Raw genomic sequence first — 17,862 nt, forward strand, 5'->3', positions numbered from 1 at the left:
AAATTGGTCTTGTTGATAATGTGTTGGAATACTGCAATTCATATACAAATTACAAATAGACAATCACAAATATACAATCTAACAACAAATATATTCGATATTTAGAGCTTGTTCATTTGTGCACAAACACTGCAGACCCCGTGTAAACCGTCTGAATCAAACCAGGTTTTGTTGTTATTTTCATGTCTCAGTTGCTGATTCTCAGATAAAAACCACAAACCAAAGCACATGGCGTGGCTCATAATTCCTAAGTATCAAGTGATAATAAGTTCACTAAAGTGTTGGCACACTGGCACGACGCTTACTGAATGCTGGCACCATCCGTCTGCCATGTGTTTACTTACTTTGCAAGACTCATTTGTGAAGACATCTGTTACTTTGTAGGGCACGCTTGAAAGTAGGACGTCTGGGTAGCACTTATCATAAGGCAGCATTAGATGTTGTCATCCATAGATGTTATTTAGGACAACCAATCAGATTGAACACCTCAGGGCCTCAGAAAGACTGATCAGATATCATCATTGCAAAACTGCTGTTAATCGGAAAGCCACTTGACTCAGTATGGAGAAAACAGCTCTTCACAAAAGCTCGTTTTGCCTGACCTTCTGCAAGAATGTGGGGTTAGAAGGCATAAAACAGACAAACAAAGCTAGCCATCACTAAAGCTCCTCCAAAGCCGCATGAATAAATATAGGCCTCAGTCTGATTCTCATCAACGTAGGCGTGGGGTTAAGAAGTGTGTAGTTTCACATTTAACCTCAACTTTAACTATCACATCAATGATAATAATATAAACCATACACTTGTTCTTGTGTCTAAAACTGAACGATTGACTCACAACAATTATTTTAAAAGCTCTCTTGTCGCATGACTAATCTTACAGTAACTCGGCCGTTTTAGCATTACATGTCAAGTCAAGTCAAATACATTAGTGGTTTTCACTATACGTGTTGATTCAAAGCATGTTTAAAATCATGATTTAATTGTTTATATCGTTGCTAAATGTGAATAAGACATGAAAATAGGCCTAAAAAATATTATACATTAAAACAGGGTTGTCAAACTCAGTTCCTCGAGGGCCGGAGCCCTGCAGAGTTTAGATTCAACCCTAATTAAACACACCTGATCCAACCAATCAAGTCCTTCAGGCTTATTTGAAAACTACAAGGTTTCTGTGTTAGAGCAGGGTTGGAACAAAACTCTGCAGGGCTCCGGCCCTCCAGGAATTGAGTTTAACAACCCTGTTTTAATGTATAATATTTTTTAGGCCTATTTTCATGTCTTATTCACATTTAGCAACGATATAAACAATGAAGTAGCCTAGTTGAGATTTGCCACATTTTGACTGACATGTATCACCCTATACAAGCATATACTGTATGTATGCGTATAAAATTGGATATACTTATAATATCCAACTTTCTTTAATAAGTTGGGAGATTATATAGGCTAGTTGCATTTAGCGATGGTATAGTTGAGGTATCACCCTACTCGAGTATATATATATATATATATATATATATATATATACATGTATAATGTACAGTATATACATTTATACACTTAAATATCCAACTTTTTATAAAGATGATAGAGTTTCATTTTGTAATAAAAATACAAAATCAGCCAGTTGCCAGGCTATATATGGCGCTCTTTACATGAGTGTACGTGGATAAAGTTGGATATTATAGGCCAGGGGTGTCCAAACTCGGTCCTGGAGGGCCGGTGTCCAGCAGAGTTTAGCTCCAACCCTAACACACCTGAACCAGCTAATCAAGCTCTTACTAGGCATAGAAACTTCCAGTCAGGTGTGTTGAGGCAAGTTGGAGCTAAACTCTGCAGGACACCGGCCCTCCAGGACCGAGTTTGGACAGCCCTGTTATAGGCTATATATGCACATGCATCCATAAGATCCATTTACACACTTGACAGATGTTCATAATTAAATAGAAAATGAAGGGAGCTGCAAAAACGTTAAAATGATCATATATGAAGTTGTTTAGGTTCTCAAAGCAGTTAAAGCATCCAGCAGAAGTGTGATGATATCGGTTAGTAATCTTCTGAAACGTGGCAGAGAATTTGCTGATCTGAATACCTAACTGTGAAAAGATTGGAGATCATGAGAGAGATCACAGATCGGATAACTGATAGACTGTCTCATCAGAAGACTGACAAAAAAACAGGCAGTGCAGTGACAGGGAGAGAGAGAGAGAGAGAGAGAGAGAGAGAGAGAGAGAGGTGCGCAACTGAAGCTTTCTTTTCATGTGCGTGCGTGTGAAACCAGAAGCAACAACAGTCAGCAACTGCAGGTAGATTTTCAATCACTTTTGTTACGTGTGAATAGCACGTCACATGCTTTTATTTCTGCCAAGTGTGTTTGTAGTTTTCGTTAAGCAAATTGGTTTCATTTTTTCTTTTGTAGTATCTGATGTACTTTCCATACTAATTAAGTTTATAGCGCTAAAATAAAAGAAGCCCCACTATTCTCAGTAGAAGGTGAGAGTTTAGTAGCATGCAAATTAAGTTTATGTTCACAGACTCTTTGTAAACAGAAATGATTTCGTTTGAATTCAGATAAATTGACAATCACAATCTGGCAGTCATTGCAGTGTCCAGCAATGGGCTCAGTTTAATTGCATTCAACCTGCTATGTTTTCAATGCTTTGTTGAATGAATTATGATTTAAAATTCACAGTGAAGTAATGCTGTGTGGTAGCTGCAAGGAAAAACTGAAAATGTATTTTTTTACTGCATTCATAGTCACTGTCCAAGCTTCAGAAAATGTCAAATCAACGTCACAATTAACACACACATAAGATCTGTCACTTTTATTGATTTTTATTTGTTACAGGGTAAAGAGAACATGCATTGCTCTCCTTTCATCCTCACATTGATTTGTTTTTCTGATATTTTGGTGAATTTTATAACTTGGGGTAAGAATTCCTACTCTCTATTTTATTTTAATTATACACACACACATATATATGTGTGTGTGTGTGTGTAAAATATGCATTATATATTATATGCACTATATATATATATATACAGTACATATTTACATACATTTATACAGTATGGGGTATATATATATATATATATATATATATATACACACACTGAACAAAATTATAAACGCAACACTTTTGTTTTTGCCTCTATTTTTCATGAGCTGAACTCAAAGATCTAAGACTTTTTCTATGTACACAAAAGGTCTATTTCTCTCAAATATTGTTCACAAATCTGTCTAAATCTGTGTTAGTGAGCACTTCTCCTTTGCCGAGATAATCCACGGCCCCATGTTGCAAGGATCTGTACACAATTCCTGGAAGCTGAAAACATCCCAGTTCTTGCATGGCCAGCATACTCACCGGACATGTCACCCATTGAGCATGTTTGGGATGCTCTGGATCGGCATATACGACAGCGTGTTCCAGTTCCTGCCAATATCCAGCAACTTCGCACAGCCATTGAAGAGGAGTGGACCAACATTCCACAGGCCACAATCAACAACCTGATCAACTCTATGCGAAGGAGATGTGTTACACTGCGTGAGGCAAATGGTGGTCACACCAGATACTGACTGGTTTTCAGACCCCCCCGGACCCCCAATACAGTAAAACTGCACATTTTAGAGTGGCCTTTTATTGTGGCCAGCCTAAGGCATACCTGTGCAATAATCATGCTGTCTAATCAGCATCTTGATATGCCACACCTGTGAGGTGGATGGATTATCTCGGCAAAGGAGAAGTGCTCACTAACACAGATTTAGACAGATTTGTAAACAATATTTGAGAGAAATAGGCCTTTTGTGTACATAGAAAAAGTCTTAGATCTTTGAGTTCAGCTCATGAAAAATGGGGGCAAAAACAAAAGTGTTGCGTTTATAATTTTGTTCAGTATATATATATATATACACACACATTAATATGTGCATATGCACTGCGTTTATTGTGATTACTTGTCGCCTATAAAAATGTGTTCAGGTGATCAGTATAGTCTGGAGTGTCTCAGTAATTATTTATCCAATATCACCTGCTCTCTGAACATCTCGGCTGAGTCTCTGGGCAATGAATCATCCTACTGGCTGCAGTTCAGCACATATGAGTGAGAATACTGCACTGAATCGCAATCACACATCAGTCAAATCACGAATATACTACCAAACAGTCACCTGCATGCTTGCTTGTAAATGACTGTTTTTGTGTAGCGAGCACTATGACTGCACACTGAAGATGGGAGAACAGTCGTTACTATGCGAGTTGGATTTATCACCGCATGTGGTTTTCAACGATGTAGAGAGCTACAGGATCTCCCTCCATTCCGGTTACCATGGCAACAACTTCTCCGTCGTGCTAGATGCTGACTTCATGCCTAGTAAACACAGTAAGAGCAAGTAGCTACACGCATTTCAGAGCCAAGCAAGACCACAGTTCTGCTCACTGATGTGTGTGTGTGTTGTAGTTCGTCCCGTCCCTCCGTCTAACCTGTCACTGCTCTGGGAAAAAGACAGGGCTCTTTTCCAGTGGCAGAGCGGATATGACGCAGACAGTTTCTTCATACCCGACCTTCAGTACCAGCTCAGCATTTACAGTCAACACAAGGTGTGCGCTTGCTATAAAAGTTTTGATATTCTTCAAAACACCATATTATTTTCATTCTTCTAAATTTTATTTTTCTTATTTTCTTTTTTTTCGGATTTTGGGTGAACTATTTCATCAAACATTCCTGGTTTTATTGTGCATAATTCACAAGTACATGTTATAATAAAGAATAAAAATTTTAGTAGCCATTTATAGTCTTTAGGCATCAAAATGTAATAGCTGGCTCTTTTTCTGAAATGACATTTTCAAACCCTTTCTCGAACCAGTTCTGAGGACATGCAAGGAGTGACACTTAAAATAAAATGAAGGTATACATTATTATTTTAGCAATTGAAACATGGAAATAAATATTTTTTGAATTGACAAATTAAGCGTTTCTTTAATTTAATATAATAATAACAATATTTAAAAAAAATTGAGGCTGCCTTTTCCATAAATCAAAAACACATTGACCATCAACTGTTGAGACCCAAAGTCAAAAACTGATCCTTACAACTTACAACTTTAAATTAATTTCTATTAACACCCCTTTCTCACAACAAGTGTCTATTTTACACCATGGGAGAAGTACTAATACGCAGTTTGAGTAGTACCCAGTATCATGGTCAAGCTACACGTTTTGCACCAGTTGAATTCATTTGTCACTAATATCTGAGGTTGCTCTTTGAAAGTGCTCTTAAGTTCTTTAAGTTCCATATGACAAATGATTGTGTTTCAGCTGTATGAGGTAGAAGCTGTTGAACAGAAGGTGTATGTGGACGAGTCTAGATTTGAACCTCACACAAATTACACAGTGCGTGTGAGATCGCGGCCAGATCAAGTGTATTATAAAGGCGTGTGGAGTTTGTGGACCCCTGCGTTACACTGGAGATCGGGGGACATTCACAGTGAGTCAGTTTACAGAACACTCAAACAACTGCTAAGAAGCAACTGTAAATATTACATACTGTGATTAAGATTCATCTCATTTTGTGTGTTTAAGAAGAGACTCCAGGAGGATCTTTCCCTACTGTGGGAAACAATTATTCCCTATTCTCTATTGGGTATCTTCTGTTAGTGCCATTGCTGCTGGTCCTTCTGTTCTGTATCCCATACTCCAGGTTTGAAAAATCATCTGCAGCATCCTGAAAACATCTGATTTCTTTGATCTGTTTTCTTGTAAATAAATGATGGATGTTTGTATTGTAGATGGAGGAAGAATAATTATATACCTTCACCAGCCCCTTATTTCAGAGACTGGGATGTAGATGTTCAGGTAATTCCAAAAAATAAAAATAAAAAATGTAATCAAGTGTAAAATGTAAAAGTGCGGATGCGGTTTATGAACGAGTCACTGAATCATTCACTCAGCCAATTCATTTAAATATGCAGACTCATTCAAGAATGAAACAATTGAATCTCTTTATGAATGACATAATTTACTCAAAACACCGAATCATATAATATAAACATTAGATGCAAAACGGTGAAGTACTAAAATTCCTAAAACCGAACAAAATTACTAAAACTTTCATTTAAAATGAAAACTGAAAAATAAAAGATAATTCATAAATGCTATAATAGTTTGTAATTAATACTAAAATAACACTAATCTTTTCATCACTGTCAAATGATGATAGGAAACCTTACTAATCAGATATGAGAAGACTATCAAATATGGTTTTGTGGTGTCTTATCAGATATAAGATATCAAACATGGTCTGACTTTGCAAACCCATTTGGGAATTTGAAGAGCACAGAATTCATTTTGAAAACAATTCAAGAATTTTATGTTTCTTAAATGTAAAGCCGTTTTGTTGGCATCTAAATTCAAGTCTTGGGTGTGATCTGTTGGTGTTCTGTTTATTTCGGCACAAGTAAAAAGCTTCCATCTTTTAGTTAATAATATATATAATATATGACTGTTAATGGTCTGTATGTGTGTGTATTTTCAGATCCGTTCAACGCTGTCAGGTAAGATGAGAGATGTGATGCAGGGGGAGGAGTCTCTCAAGATTGACATTCTGACAGAGAGCACAGACACACCCCCTCAACCCTCCACCTTAGACTATGAGAATTTGGGAGAGATCCACGAGAATGAGTCTCCCAGCATGCCGCAGTCTCCTGTGGGCTCAGAGGTCGACTCAGGCTGCTGGATTCGCGATTTTGCAACAACTGAGAGAGGAAGCATCACATGCAGTGAGGACTACTGCACACTCTCCAATTCACACATTTATGCAGTCTAACATGTGTATGCACACTACTGTTCAAAAGTTTGGGGTCAATAGGATTTTTAATTTTTTTCCAAAGAAATGTAAAAAAAAAAAAAAAGTTACAAATATTTCAAATAAACTTCCTATTTACTAAAGAATCCTGAAAAAAATGTAAAAAATATTAAGCACCACAACTTTGTTCAACATTGATCATTCTTGAGCAGCAGATCAGCGTATTATAATGGTTTCTGGAGGATCATGTGACACTGAAGACTGGAGTAATGATGCTGAAAATTCAGCTTTGCATCACAGGAATAAATTACAATATATTCAAATGGAAAACAGTTATTTTAAATTGTAATATCTCACAATATTTCAGTTTTTTTATTTATTGTATTTTTCATCACATAAATGCAGCCTTGGTGAGCATAAAAGTTTAAAAAAACATTTAAAAATCTTACTGATCCCCTTTTGAATGTTAGTGTATATGTGGCACAAGATTGAAAATGAAGCTAAATTTGAACAATAATGAATGTAGTTCACAAATGTAGTTAATTTTCACGTATTACGTAATGTGCTTTTGCACTAATATATAAACAAATATATCCATGCATACATTATCTGCCAATTGCTTTAATAAGCAAATCCTACTAAATAGCTGAACCCCAATTTACGCAAATAGCCACAAATCATGTAAAATAAAGAAATCAAGTGTATAGTATATAATAAGACATTTGAAGAGAAAAAAAAATGACTGTTTAAAACAAAGGTGGAAAAAGTAAAAAATTTATTGTATTTTTCATCACATAAATGCAGCCTTGGTGAGCATAAAAGTTTAAAAAACATTTAAAAATCTTACTGATCCCCTTTTGAATGTTAGTGTATATGTGGCACAAGATTGAAAATGAAGCTAAATTTGAACAATAATGAATGTAGTTCACAAATGTAGTTCATTTTCACGTATTACGTAATGTGCTTTTGCACTAATATATAAACAAATATATCCATGCATACATTATCTGCCAATTGCTAAATGTCAAATGTAACATTTGAACATGTCAAAATTTCCTTGAAGGAAACATGTCAAAATGATGATATAAAAAGTAAAGATTATTATTAAAAGGCCAAAACTGACAAAGTCTTAATTAAGACACAAAAAGTCCAAATAAAGATAAATAGCATAATTATGAAACACGGTCATTATAAAAAAAGGGCGAAAAAAATCTCATGACCTTTTATCAAATTTGATTTTTTTGACTCATAATTTAGGCTTTTTAATCTCATGATAACGTTTTTCTCCTAATTTCTACTTTTCATGTCATAATTTACATAATTAGAAATTATTATAATAAAAATTATGACAAAAAGTAGACAAAAAAAAGTAATAATTATGGCATTTAACCAACATAATGTTTCATATTAACTCAAGTAGTGGAAATGGGTTCAATATTCTATTCTTTTTTATATGGAATCCCAATATTTGTGTGTGCTTCCTTGTGATTACCATATTGTTAGCTTTGTGTTTCTCATACAGCTGGCATTAGGAGTGCTATTTCTGTTGGTTCCCGTGAGAAGCATTTCAAATTAACCACTTGTGAGGTTCTATTTTAAAATGCAGACTAAATTTTGGAACTACACAACACTTGCAGCACTGTACTCATTGCACTTTAACTCTTAGCGTGTGTTTATTAGGGCTGTGCGATATTGAAGAAAAATGCGATATGCAATACCTTGTTAAAAAATGCGATATTCGATATGCGATACGATATTGCTTAAAGTGTGTCAAATCAATTCATCAATTATATTTTAAAATATTTAAAAATGAAAATTATATAACCAATTTGTTTCTCATTCACTACAACTTCTGAAAGTGACCAGCAGTGTTTTAGCAGTACATAAAAAGTAATGTCACAAATCAGAAAATTTAATATTAACTTTGACATTTATGACAATTGTATATCATTGTAACTTTGCTTTCCATACACTTTAAGTACTTCTTCATATACCACGGCAAAAACTATAGTCTGAGAAAGTTCAAACATGATTAAAGGCAAGTCAGTAAAAAAAGAAAGAAAAAGGGGGAAAAAAGAACAAATACACAATTTACAAGCATAGATAAAATACAGTAGTATTCAGGTACAGAAATTTAATAATTAAGTGTAAAATAACACTGCATAGTGTTCACTGTATGAATTAAATTTAGATGAATCTTTGTTATAGCTGTTTTGTTGTTGGATTAACATTAGTGACATATTCAGCAGCAGGTATTTATAGGCTGCTGTCCCTTTAAATCCGACTGCACGGATCCAGTATAATGATACACATCCGATTTCTTTCTCAGCTGTTTACATTCATTTAAAACATAACCGACTGCGTTTACGAGAATGATCGTCGAGACGGGTACTATTGACATAATTCTGTGTGTATGTGTCTGTTCTAACATAAGGAGGAGGAGATACGAAAGACGAATCAACTCGGTGCAGAACGGAAGATACGCTGTGTGAGATGCGGCTTGTGCGCGCGCGCGCTTCAGGTGTGAGTCAGACAGCAAGACGAGATGGCAAAGAGTGGTTTTCTGCAACATATTGCACTTAACTCTTTTTAACGTCAAGCAATTCTCTGCTATATGCGTCGAACTAAAACTTTGACCTTTTGCAACGTTTTGATTTAAGTAGCCTATTATTAAAATGATTCAGATATCGCACGCCCTTGCGATATGCATATTGCGATATTTCGATATATCGTGCAGCCCTAGTGTTTATCATACCAGTATATAGTGTACGCCTCTGCCTGAGCCGGATCCTGTATGTTCGGTTCATTTAGGAGCTCCTGAATCCCTAACAGGATCTGAAGGAAAAAAAACAGCAAGATGAGTATTTTAGAACACAACGCACTAGAATAGAACTGACTAGAGTGAAAAATAATTTCAATGGACCTGTTTAATGGTAATGGCAGGTCTCCAGTCTTTATCCTCTTCTAGGATGGAAAGACACACCGTTCCTGACGGATAAACATTCGGATGGAACAGCGGAGGCTCAAATTTACCTACGGAAGAGAAGCAAGCATTCATGAGGTGTGCTTTGGACAGCAAGGACTGAATATGTCTGTGCAAAGCTCACATTTTGGGGGTGATGATGGGTAGTCATCTTTAAACAGCATCCTTAACTTAAACAGACCTCCTTCCCATGGAGTCTAGGGAGAGAGATCTCACATGATGCTACAGCGGATTAATCGAATTAAAGCTTAAACGGACAATCTTACCCCCTTCTTTCCTGGAATAGCACATTCCCAGTTCATAAGATTCATGGTACCGTCAGGGTTCTTCATCGGCACAGCAACAAAGCCCTGGGGACATTTGGTCGAGACAAAACACTAATCGAGTACAGAGGATACAGTGCACATGTGTTATAGGGTTCATAATAAAGGTTTATTTTGTAGTATGTATCCAGAAGTGAGCAATTCTAAGTGTACCCAGGATTAAACTGATAGTTGTGTGGACTGCATGAATATAAGGGTTACTCACGAATGGATGGTCTTTCCGCCATGCTTTGCGCTCTTGTGAAAGTCGACTCAGAGCAATGCCAGACATGACCACTGATCCTATGGAGAAATACACATTTATCTGAGTATATGCTAAATAAATAAAAGAGAAAGCAAGTGTAATACATTTAGAAACTAGAATATTTATAGTTCTTATAGAATATTTATATTATGGAATATTGTTAGATCATTTATAGAATATTTAATATTTAGAACACTTATAGTGCCCATCATATAAAGTTTATAAACCTGTCTGTAACAGACTCACATGAGAAATGTTATAAGGATTTTCATTTATAAGGATTTTTTTTTTGCATGCTAAAGCAATTTTTTGCAGGTAGGCAAAATGAATACGTCAAAGAAATTCCTACCAGTAATAAAGCATAACACACACGTTGGTGAATATAAAACCATGTAAACTAAACCGTTATAACTCACCATGAGTTATTAAATTAATAATTTTCCTGATCTGGTAGCTTCAGGTTAAACTGTGCAAGTGCTTCAAATAATAGTAAATATAATACAAGCTCTAAACATTGATCACAGACCTCATTTATCTAGGGAAAAAAGCATTATTTGTGGATAATTTTGGCAATGTTCACTCAAAAACTAAAGTGTATAAGCTCATATCAATGAGCCCCAAGATCAATCAGTTCCAGAAAAAAAAAGATGCAAAACCTGTACTAAATGAAAGAAAACAAGTTGATAAGATTGAATCCAATATTTGGTCATTTTATAGCAAGTGTGTTATATAACACTTTTTGTAGATTGTTCATTTTTGACCTGGGACATCTCAGGAGTAACAATGTGTGTGTGTGGACATTAGCATTAATAGCCCATTACATAACACATTTTACCACAACACTATTTACAGAAGTCATTTATATAATTTTGCTTGGTTATCAAATCTACAGTATGACATCATAATTAAGATTTGACGCCACACTATGTAATCAACCAACTTTTCATAAACACCACAATCAAAACTGAGGTTATTCACTTCCTATTACAACGATACAATAAGGTTTTAATTGCCTATAGATTATGCTGTACAGTGGATTCTCTCACAACAGTATGTTTACGAGATAGATTATGGCGTCGTTATACAGGTTTTTAAGTCCTCATAATAGCATCATAAAAGAAGTTCGTTCTACACTACGACATAATGGAATTTTAACTCCACATTATGACGTCATAAAATGTCAATAAATATGGAGTCGAGCGCTGGAACAAAGAAGCTCGCGAGCTCGCGTTCACACAGCAACCATTCCGAACAAAACCGAAGCGACCGTGTACCGGCCGGCAAAGCACAAGAACACACCGAGCGTACCGCCTTACCTGCTGTGTATCCCAGTGTTATTCGACTTCTGGGCCCGCTTACTCGAGTCGTGTTTGACTCGGAACCGAAGCTGTGAAGTTTCCCTCCCGAAAACACATTCGGTTCTGAAGCGGTCTAATCAGGACCGGCGGCACGGCACGCAAATCGCCTGCAGGAAAATTCGGGATCGGTTGAAATAAGGCGAATGCCGTCCGTTCAACCGATCCAGTTGTTGATATTTTAGCTTAGACTTACAGGCGCCATGTGTTTGGGAAAATGAGACGTTGTCTTTACCCTGGTGGAAACAATTTAGAGCAGGCATTCCTTTAGACGTCTAACATTTAAAGGGACAGTACCGGAATAAAATCAATCAATCTATCTATCAGGGCAAATATATAAATAAATTAATCAACAAAATGCAGAATTCAGTATTAAAGAAACATTGATGGCTAGTAAACTGGCAGGTTTCATTTATACTGTTTCCAGGCTATTCTATGTAATAAAATATATATATTAAAAATATACCTTAGTTCCTACTGACTTCTATATTATTTTTTCCAAACTATGGAAGTCATTGGGGACCAGCAACTGTTTTGTTACCAACAATTAATTTATTTTTGTAAACTTATTTTTTTTGTCACCACATGGTGGAGTGAATGTAGAATTGAGTGAGCTTAATTAATCTAGAATAGTTTAAATGAAATGAGAGGAAACAGATAATACATGTAAATATATTGGCCTCATGAATTTCCAATCAATGGTATTTCAATATATTTTTTTAATGCTATTATAGTATTTGTTAATGTTTTGAAGTAGCTTTTATTTTTGTTTTCATTTTAATTTTAGTTTAAGTCATTTTGCTATGTGCTTCTGTCATTTTTATTAGTTGTTAAAATTTCTATTTAGCTTTATTTTTATTTCAGTTTTAGTCATTTTAGTGCTTCAACAAATTTATTTCGGTTAGTTGCCAAAGCAAAATTGCTAACTATTTTTAAAATTTCAAACAATATTTTTAAGTTCATTTTATTTAGATTAAAAATGATTTTTAATATATAGTTTTAATTTTTGTTTTAACAACAAATTTTTGTTTTTTTTCATAATGTCAGTAAAAACACAGACACGTGACTATTTGTTCAAAATGCATTTGTATCTTAAAAGTGTGCGGATGTGTGTTGCTACATTCAGCTACTTCGATGTTACTGTAACATGATTTTGCAGTACAGGTTAGCATTTTCGAAATGACATACAAACGCATACTCTGTTACCTTATAATATATATCAAAATGTGCATGATCAGGCAAGGTGTCACTTAAATGCTTCACATATCCCGTCTCTGCTCTTGGTGGACAGACAGAAAAGCTCCTTCCCTTTAAGGTCCAGCCAAGGATTCAGAATAAGATACACTAACACATTTCTTAACAGCAGTTCACGGATACACTCTTAAAAATAAAGGTGCTTCACGATGCCATAGAAGAACCTTTTTTTCTAAATGGTTCCATAAAGAACCTTTAACATCTGAAGAACCTTTCTGTTTCCCAAAAGGTTCTTTGTGGCGAAAGAAGGTTCTTCAGATTATAAAAAGGTAAGAAAGAGATGGTTCTTTAAAGAACCTTTGACTGAATGCTTCTTTGTGGAACCAAAAATGGTTCTTCTATGGCATCGCTTGAAGAACCTTTTGAAGCACCTTTATTTTTAAGAGTGTACCTCTGAAATATTTTCTGGATAATAATAATAATAGCAGTAGTGCAAAAGCAAAAAAAGGAGTAAAAAAAAACATACAGGTTTCCAGTAAAATGTGTAGTAGATATACACTAACTCAAAAGTTTGGGCTCAGTAAGATTTTTTTTTTTGCAAGAAATTAATGCTTTTATTTGCTTGAGCAGCAAATCAGTATATTAAAAGGATCATGTGTCACTGAAGACTGGAGTAATGATGCTGAAAATTCAGCTTTGATCACAAGAATAAATTACATTTTACAAAATATTACAGTAGAAAACAGTTATTTAAAATTGCAATAATAATTAACTATGTTACTGTTTTTACTGTATTTTCCATCAAATTAATGCAGAGACTACTTACAAAAACATTGAAAAATCTTACCATCCCCAGACTTTTGAATCCTTGTGCAGATAAAATCTCAACACTAACAAATATGACTACAATCTTGCATAAAAATGTGTGCTCAACCAAAACTTGTACTGATTTTCAAAATCCTTATTGTTGCATATTTAATTCATAGGACAGTGGGTTCCAAAAATCTGAGACCACAATAAAAATCTGGGATTTTTTTTGTGACATAATATTTAATTGTCTGTGGGACTAATCAAATGTGAGTAAATAGATGACATTGATCGTGTGATTCTTTGTACAGACGCTCAGATTTTCCTGCTTCTATTGAAGCTCAAGATGCTCTTTGAAACATTGCAAATCATGCAGGAGAACAAGAGCATCAGGTTTTGTTCATGTCATCGATTAAAGAAAAAAGGAGATGAACGAAATACTGAGATTTGTAAAGAAAAGTGTTCGTTTTAAATGATAAAAGTATGAAATTTAAGTGTTGTCACTTATGGACCCCACTGTATGCCCATGAATGTCCATTGAACTGATTGTGCTAACAGGTGGGCAGCGATTCAGAGCGACGTGTCCATTTCCTTTTGATCCCTGAGATTGACATTGGTCCAGTTCTCCAGATCCTGTCCAGAGATTCCCAAATCAGTCTCTGAATCCATGAAGATCAAAACAAACAAGCATCCCGGTTTGAATTCGGATTAACAGGCACCATAAAGACTGGATTACAGTGGACATGCTCTTCTTGTGCTGCTTGCGTGCGTCAGGTGTCCAGTGCTCTTGAGGCGTGAAGAGAACAAGCTCATGGAATGTTCTAGAAAGAACTGATGTGTCTCAAAAATGGGCAGCTCTAGATAATCATATTCTAGAACCGCGTTCCTGTAGAATCTGAGGGAAAACAGCAGAGGATTTACATAATACGACAAAAGATTACTAATCTGCACTAAGATACTGTCACCAATACCCTAAAACACAACAGCCATGTTTGGAATAACATACTATTCTTGAAGACTTATAGTATATACACTACCGTTCAAAAGAACAAAAACTATAGTAAAATCAGCAATATTGTGAAATATTTTTACAAATCAAAATAACTGTTTTCCATGTGAATATATTGTAAAATGTCATTTATTCCTGTGATCAAAGCTGAATTTTCAGCAGCATTACTCCAGTCTTCAGTGTCACGTGATCCTTCAGAAATCATTCTAATATGCTGATTTACTGCTCAAGAAACATTTCTGATTATTATCAAGGTTGAAATCAGTTATGCTGCTTCATATTTTTGTAAAAACTGGGAATTCAAGATTCTTTGATGAATAGAAAGTTCAAAAGAACAGCATTTGTTTATTTTAAATATTTTGTAACATTATAAATGTCTTTACTGCTGCTTTTGATCAATTTAATGTGTACTTTCTGATTAAAAGTATTCATTTCTTAAAAAAATAAACATACTGTCCCCAAACTTAGTACATACTGTGCATAATATGTGGATTTTCTGCATGCATAATCCAAGACAACCTACAGTTACTACTCTTCCCAAAATAAACCAAAAGTATGATTTGAATGACTGATTTTATTTATTTATTGTTTATTTATTACACAATAATGCTAAATAACTGATTTTGTTTGTAAAATGTATGAGTGGACGCCACAGAATTCAACATACTGTAATGAGGACATGTGACCAATGTTATAAGGTCAAAACCACACTGTTTCACATACTTGTATTAGTATAAGTGTATAAGTATTACTCAGTATTCCATGTGCAATATGCTGTAAGCAGTGTGCTAGTAATACGTTTAGAACACAGCCAATCACACATGCTGCTTACCTTGGCTTTCTCACTGGGTTGAGAGTTGCTGCTGTATGATTGGTTGTGCAGTTCCTTAGAAACAACACACAAGAACTCCGCCTGATCTTCGCTACCATAGTTATAGGAGGATCCGATACTGACCAACTACACAAAACACAAATGAGAGACAGAAACGGAGAGGAACAGATAGAGATTAGCAACTGTTCTCATTGAATGACTATAGATGGTTAAAGGAATAGTTCACCCAAAATCTAAATTGGCTAAATATTTGACCACCCTCAGCCCATCCAAGATGTTTGTTTCTTCATCAGAACAGATTTGGAGCAATTTCCCATTCCATCCCATCACTTGCTCACCAATGGAGCCTCTGCAGTGAATGGGTGCCGTCAGAATGAGAGTCCAAACAGCTGATAAAAACATCACAATAATCCACAAGCAATCCACACCACTTCAGTCCAGCAGTTAATGTCTTGTGAAGCCAAAAGCTGCGTGTTTGTAAGAAACAAATCCATCATTATGATATTTTAACTTTAGAAAGTTGCTAAAATACCAGTCCTCTATACATAATATTGCTGTCTCCAGTGAAAAAGTTGCCTTGTCTGAATTAGGAGAGAAATATCCAAAGTCCAAAACAGTTCTAAACAAATATTTGGGTGGATTTTGATGTGAGGGGACAAGAGGAGATGGACTTTTTCATTGGAGGAAGTGTTATTATGGATTATGGACTTGTATTTTGGCCCAAAAAAAGTTTCAAGTCAAATTTTAAAGTTAAAACATCTTAGTGATGGGTTTGTTTCTTACAAACACACAGGTTTTCACTTCACAAGACGTTAACTGCTGGACTGGAGTGGTGTGGATTACTTGTGGATTATTGTGATGTTTTTATCAGCTGTTTGGACTCTCATTCTGACGGCACCCATTCACTGGTGAGCAAGTGATGTAACGCTACATTTCTACAAATCTGTTCTGATAAAGAAACAAACTAATCTACATCTTGGATGGCATGAGGGTAAACGCATTTTCATTTTTAGGTGAACTATTCATTTAAAGTGACAGTCCACCAAAAAAATGGCAATGATTAGGAGTCATAAGTCATTGGAAATGTTTCCCCTGCTGTAACTGTCAAATCTCATTGGAGTTTGCTTTATTCAAATGCAGGTTTGACATCAGTGATGACTGCTCATAGAAACATAACATTTGTCATATTTTTAATATTAACAAGAACAACTGTGATTCAATTGTGATCTCAGACTTTTATTATGCTTTTTGTGTCATTTTTGGAGCTCAATGGCATTGATTCCCATTCACTTTCATTGTATGTGAACAGTATGAAAATTGCACAAATTATCGCAATAATAAAGTATTTGGAATTTGAAAAAGTTGGAAAAGTATTCAGGTTTTGAAATGGTCATTTTTAAGGTGAACAATACCTTTAACAAAAATAAAAAATTTTAATTGTCAACATGCTCAGTAATGCATTTGCATGCAATGACTCGGTCCTTGTTAAAAACACATGAACACAGTAACACTTCTAAACATGCAGAATACGTGTGCATCACCAACAAAAGCACCCACATCTGTAGGCAACAGCATTCACTGTGACCATTGCAATGAAAATTAAATTTGTGACGGCATGCAGTGGTTAGTGGGAGGACAGGGGATCGTTGGACACACCTCTCCACTGTGGGCAGGGTGAGTTTGGCTTGACTCCTCCCCCTTCACCTCTCGAGACACAATCAGGAAAAACTCTGACTTCTGGGCCCGCCCATAACCTACACTGACAAGCTGCAACAACCAATCAGAGCGTAAGGCAGGGCCTGCATTACACACCGCAGGTCAGCTGAACCGGCGGGAGCGATTCTGATTGTTGTGGAGCTGGAATGATCAAATGAAATAAAGCCGGGTTTGATTTACCTGCTCAAACTTCCATCCGTCTGACATGGTCGAGACCATCTGAGTAAGTTCTTCCTCTTGACACTGTAACACTCTGTAAACATGCTTGACCGGTGACTGAAAACAGACACAAGGATGGTGAAATAAGTAAAACATCCGTCCTTCATTTACACGCCACATGTAAATAAAGAAAATGTCATTTAAATATGAATTAATTAAATGTATATTTATGTGGATTTGCTTACTGCCTGTTTATGCCTGAATTAAACTTTATTTCTACAGATGTAGTTCATCACATTAGCTGTGGATATGTTTTACAGACTTTTTACAATATTTCGTTTTCTCAGTTTCCCTATATACACACACACACACACACACACACACACACATATATATATATATATATATATATATATATATATATATATATATACA

The 17,862-nt window shown here is 35.5% G+C and overlaps 3 protein-coding genes across 5 annotated transcripts in view; 1 reads left to right on the forward strand and 2 right to left on the reverse strand.

Annotated features, from left to right (window-relative positions):
* Positions 1–2,275: 2,275 nt before the first annotated feature.
* Positions 2,276–6,851, forward strand: LOC107599750 (interleukin-9 receptor-like). Its single transcript, XM_016291430.1, has 9 exons — positions 2,276–2,309; positions 2,852–2,933; positions 3,984–4,104; positions 4,208–4,383; positions 4,462–4,601; positions 5,320–5,488; positions 5,584–5,701; positions 5,790–5,856; positions 6,536–6,851. The coding sequence occupies exons 2-9, from the start codon at positions 2,864–2,866 to the stop codon at positions 6,824–6,826; spliced, it is 1,152 nt and encodes a 383-aa protein (XP_016146916.1). The 5' UTR covers positions 2,276–2,309; positions 2,852–2,863; the 3' UTR covers positions 6,827–6,851.
* Positions 6,852–9,518: 2,667 nt separating this feature from the next.
* Positions 9,519–11,941, reverse strand: LOC107599751 (SUMO-conjugating enzyme UBC9-A-like). 2 transcript variants are annotated; one of them, XM_016291431.1, is made up of 7 exons: positions 11,907–11,941; positions 11,672–11,820; positions 10,317–10,393; positions 10,055–10,138; positions 9,913–9,985; positions 9,729–9,838; positions 9,520–9,640 (listed from the first exon to the last, which is right to left on the reverse strand). In XM_016291431.1, the coding sequence occupies exons 3-7, from the start codon at positions 10,380–10,382 to the stop codon at positions 9,545–9,547; spliced, it is 429 nt and encodes a 142-aa protein (XP_016146917.1). In that variant the 5' UTR covers positions 10,383–10,393; positions 11,672–11,820; positions 11,907–11,941; the 3' UTR covers positions 9,520–9,544. The 2 variants fall into 2 exon arrangements, with proteins under 2 accessions (XP_016146918.1, XP_016146917.1); XM_016291432.1 differs by having other exon boundaries at positions 9,519–9,640; positions 10,317–10,395; positions 11,676–11,940.
* Positions 11,942–13,673: 1,732 nt separating this feature from the next.
* LOC107599708 (BTB/POZ domain-containing protein KCTD5-like) overlaps positions 13,674–17,862 on the reverse strand; it is an 11,111-nt gene continuing 6,922 nt past the window's right edge. Inside the window, exons 4-7 of one of the 2 annotated variants that reach the window (XM_016291393.1) lie at positions 17,449–17,544; positions 17,209–17,319; positions 15,553–15,678; positions 13,674–14,606 (exon numbers count right to left, since the gene is read on the reverse strand). In XM_016291393.1, the coding sequence (XP_016146879.1) occupies positions 14,577–14,606; positions 15,553–15,678; positions 17,209–17,319; positions 17,449–17,544 (363 nt within the window). In that variant the 3' untranslated portion in view covers positions 13,674–14,576. The remainder of the gene's footprint in view (positions 14,607–15,552; positions 15,679–17,208; positions 17,320–17,448; positions 17,545–17,862) is intronic. The other variant, XM_016291394.1, reaches the window with a different exon arrangement.

Source organism: Sinocyclocheilus grahami, unplaced genomic scaffold (genome assembly GCF_001515645.1).
Source record: "Sinocyclocheilus grahami isolate Dianchi unplaced genomic scaffold, SAMN03320097.WGS_v1.1 scaffold270.1, whole genome shotgun sequence".
In the NCBI taxonomy this organism is placed as follows: Eukaryota; Metazoa; Chordata; class Actinopteri; order Cypriniformes; family Cyprinidae; genus Sinocyclocheilus; species Sinocyclocheilus grahami.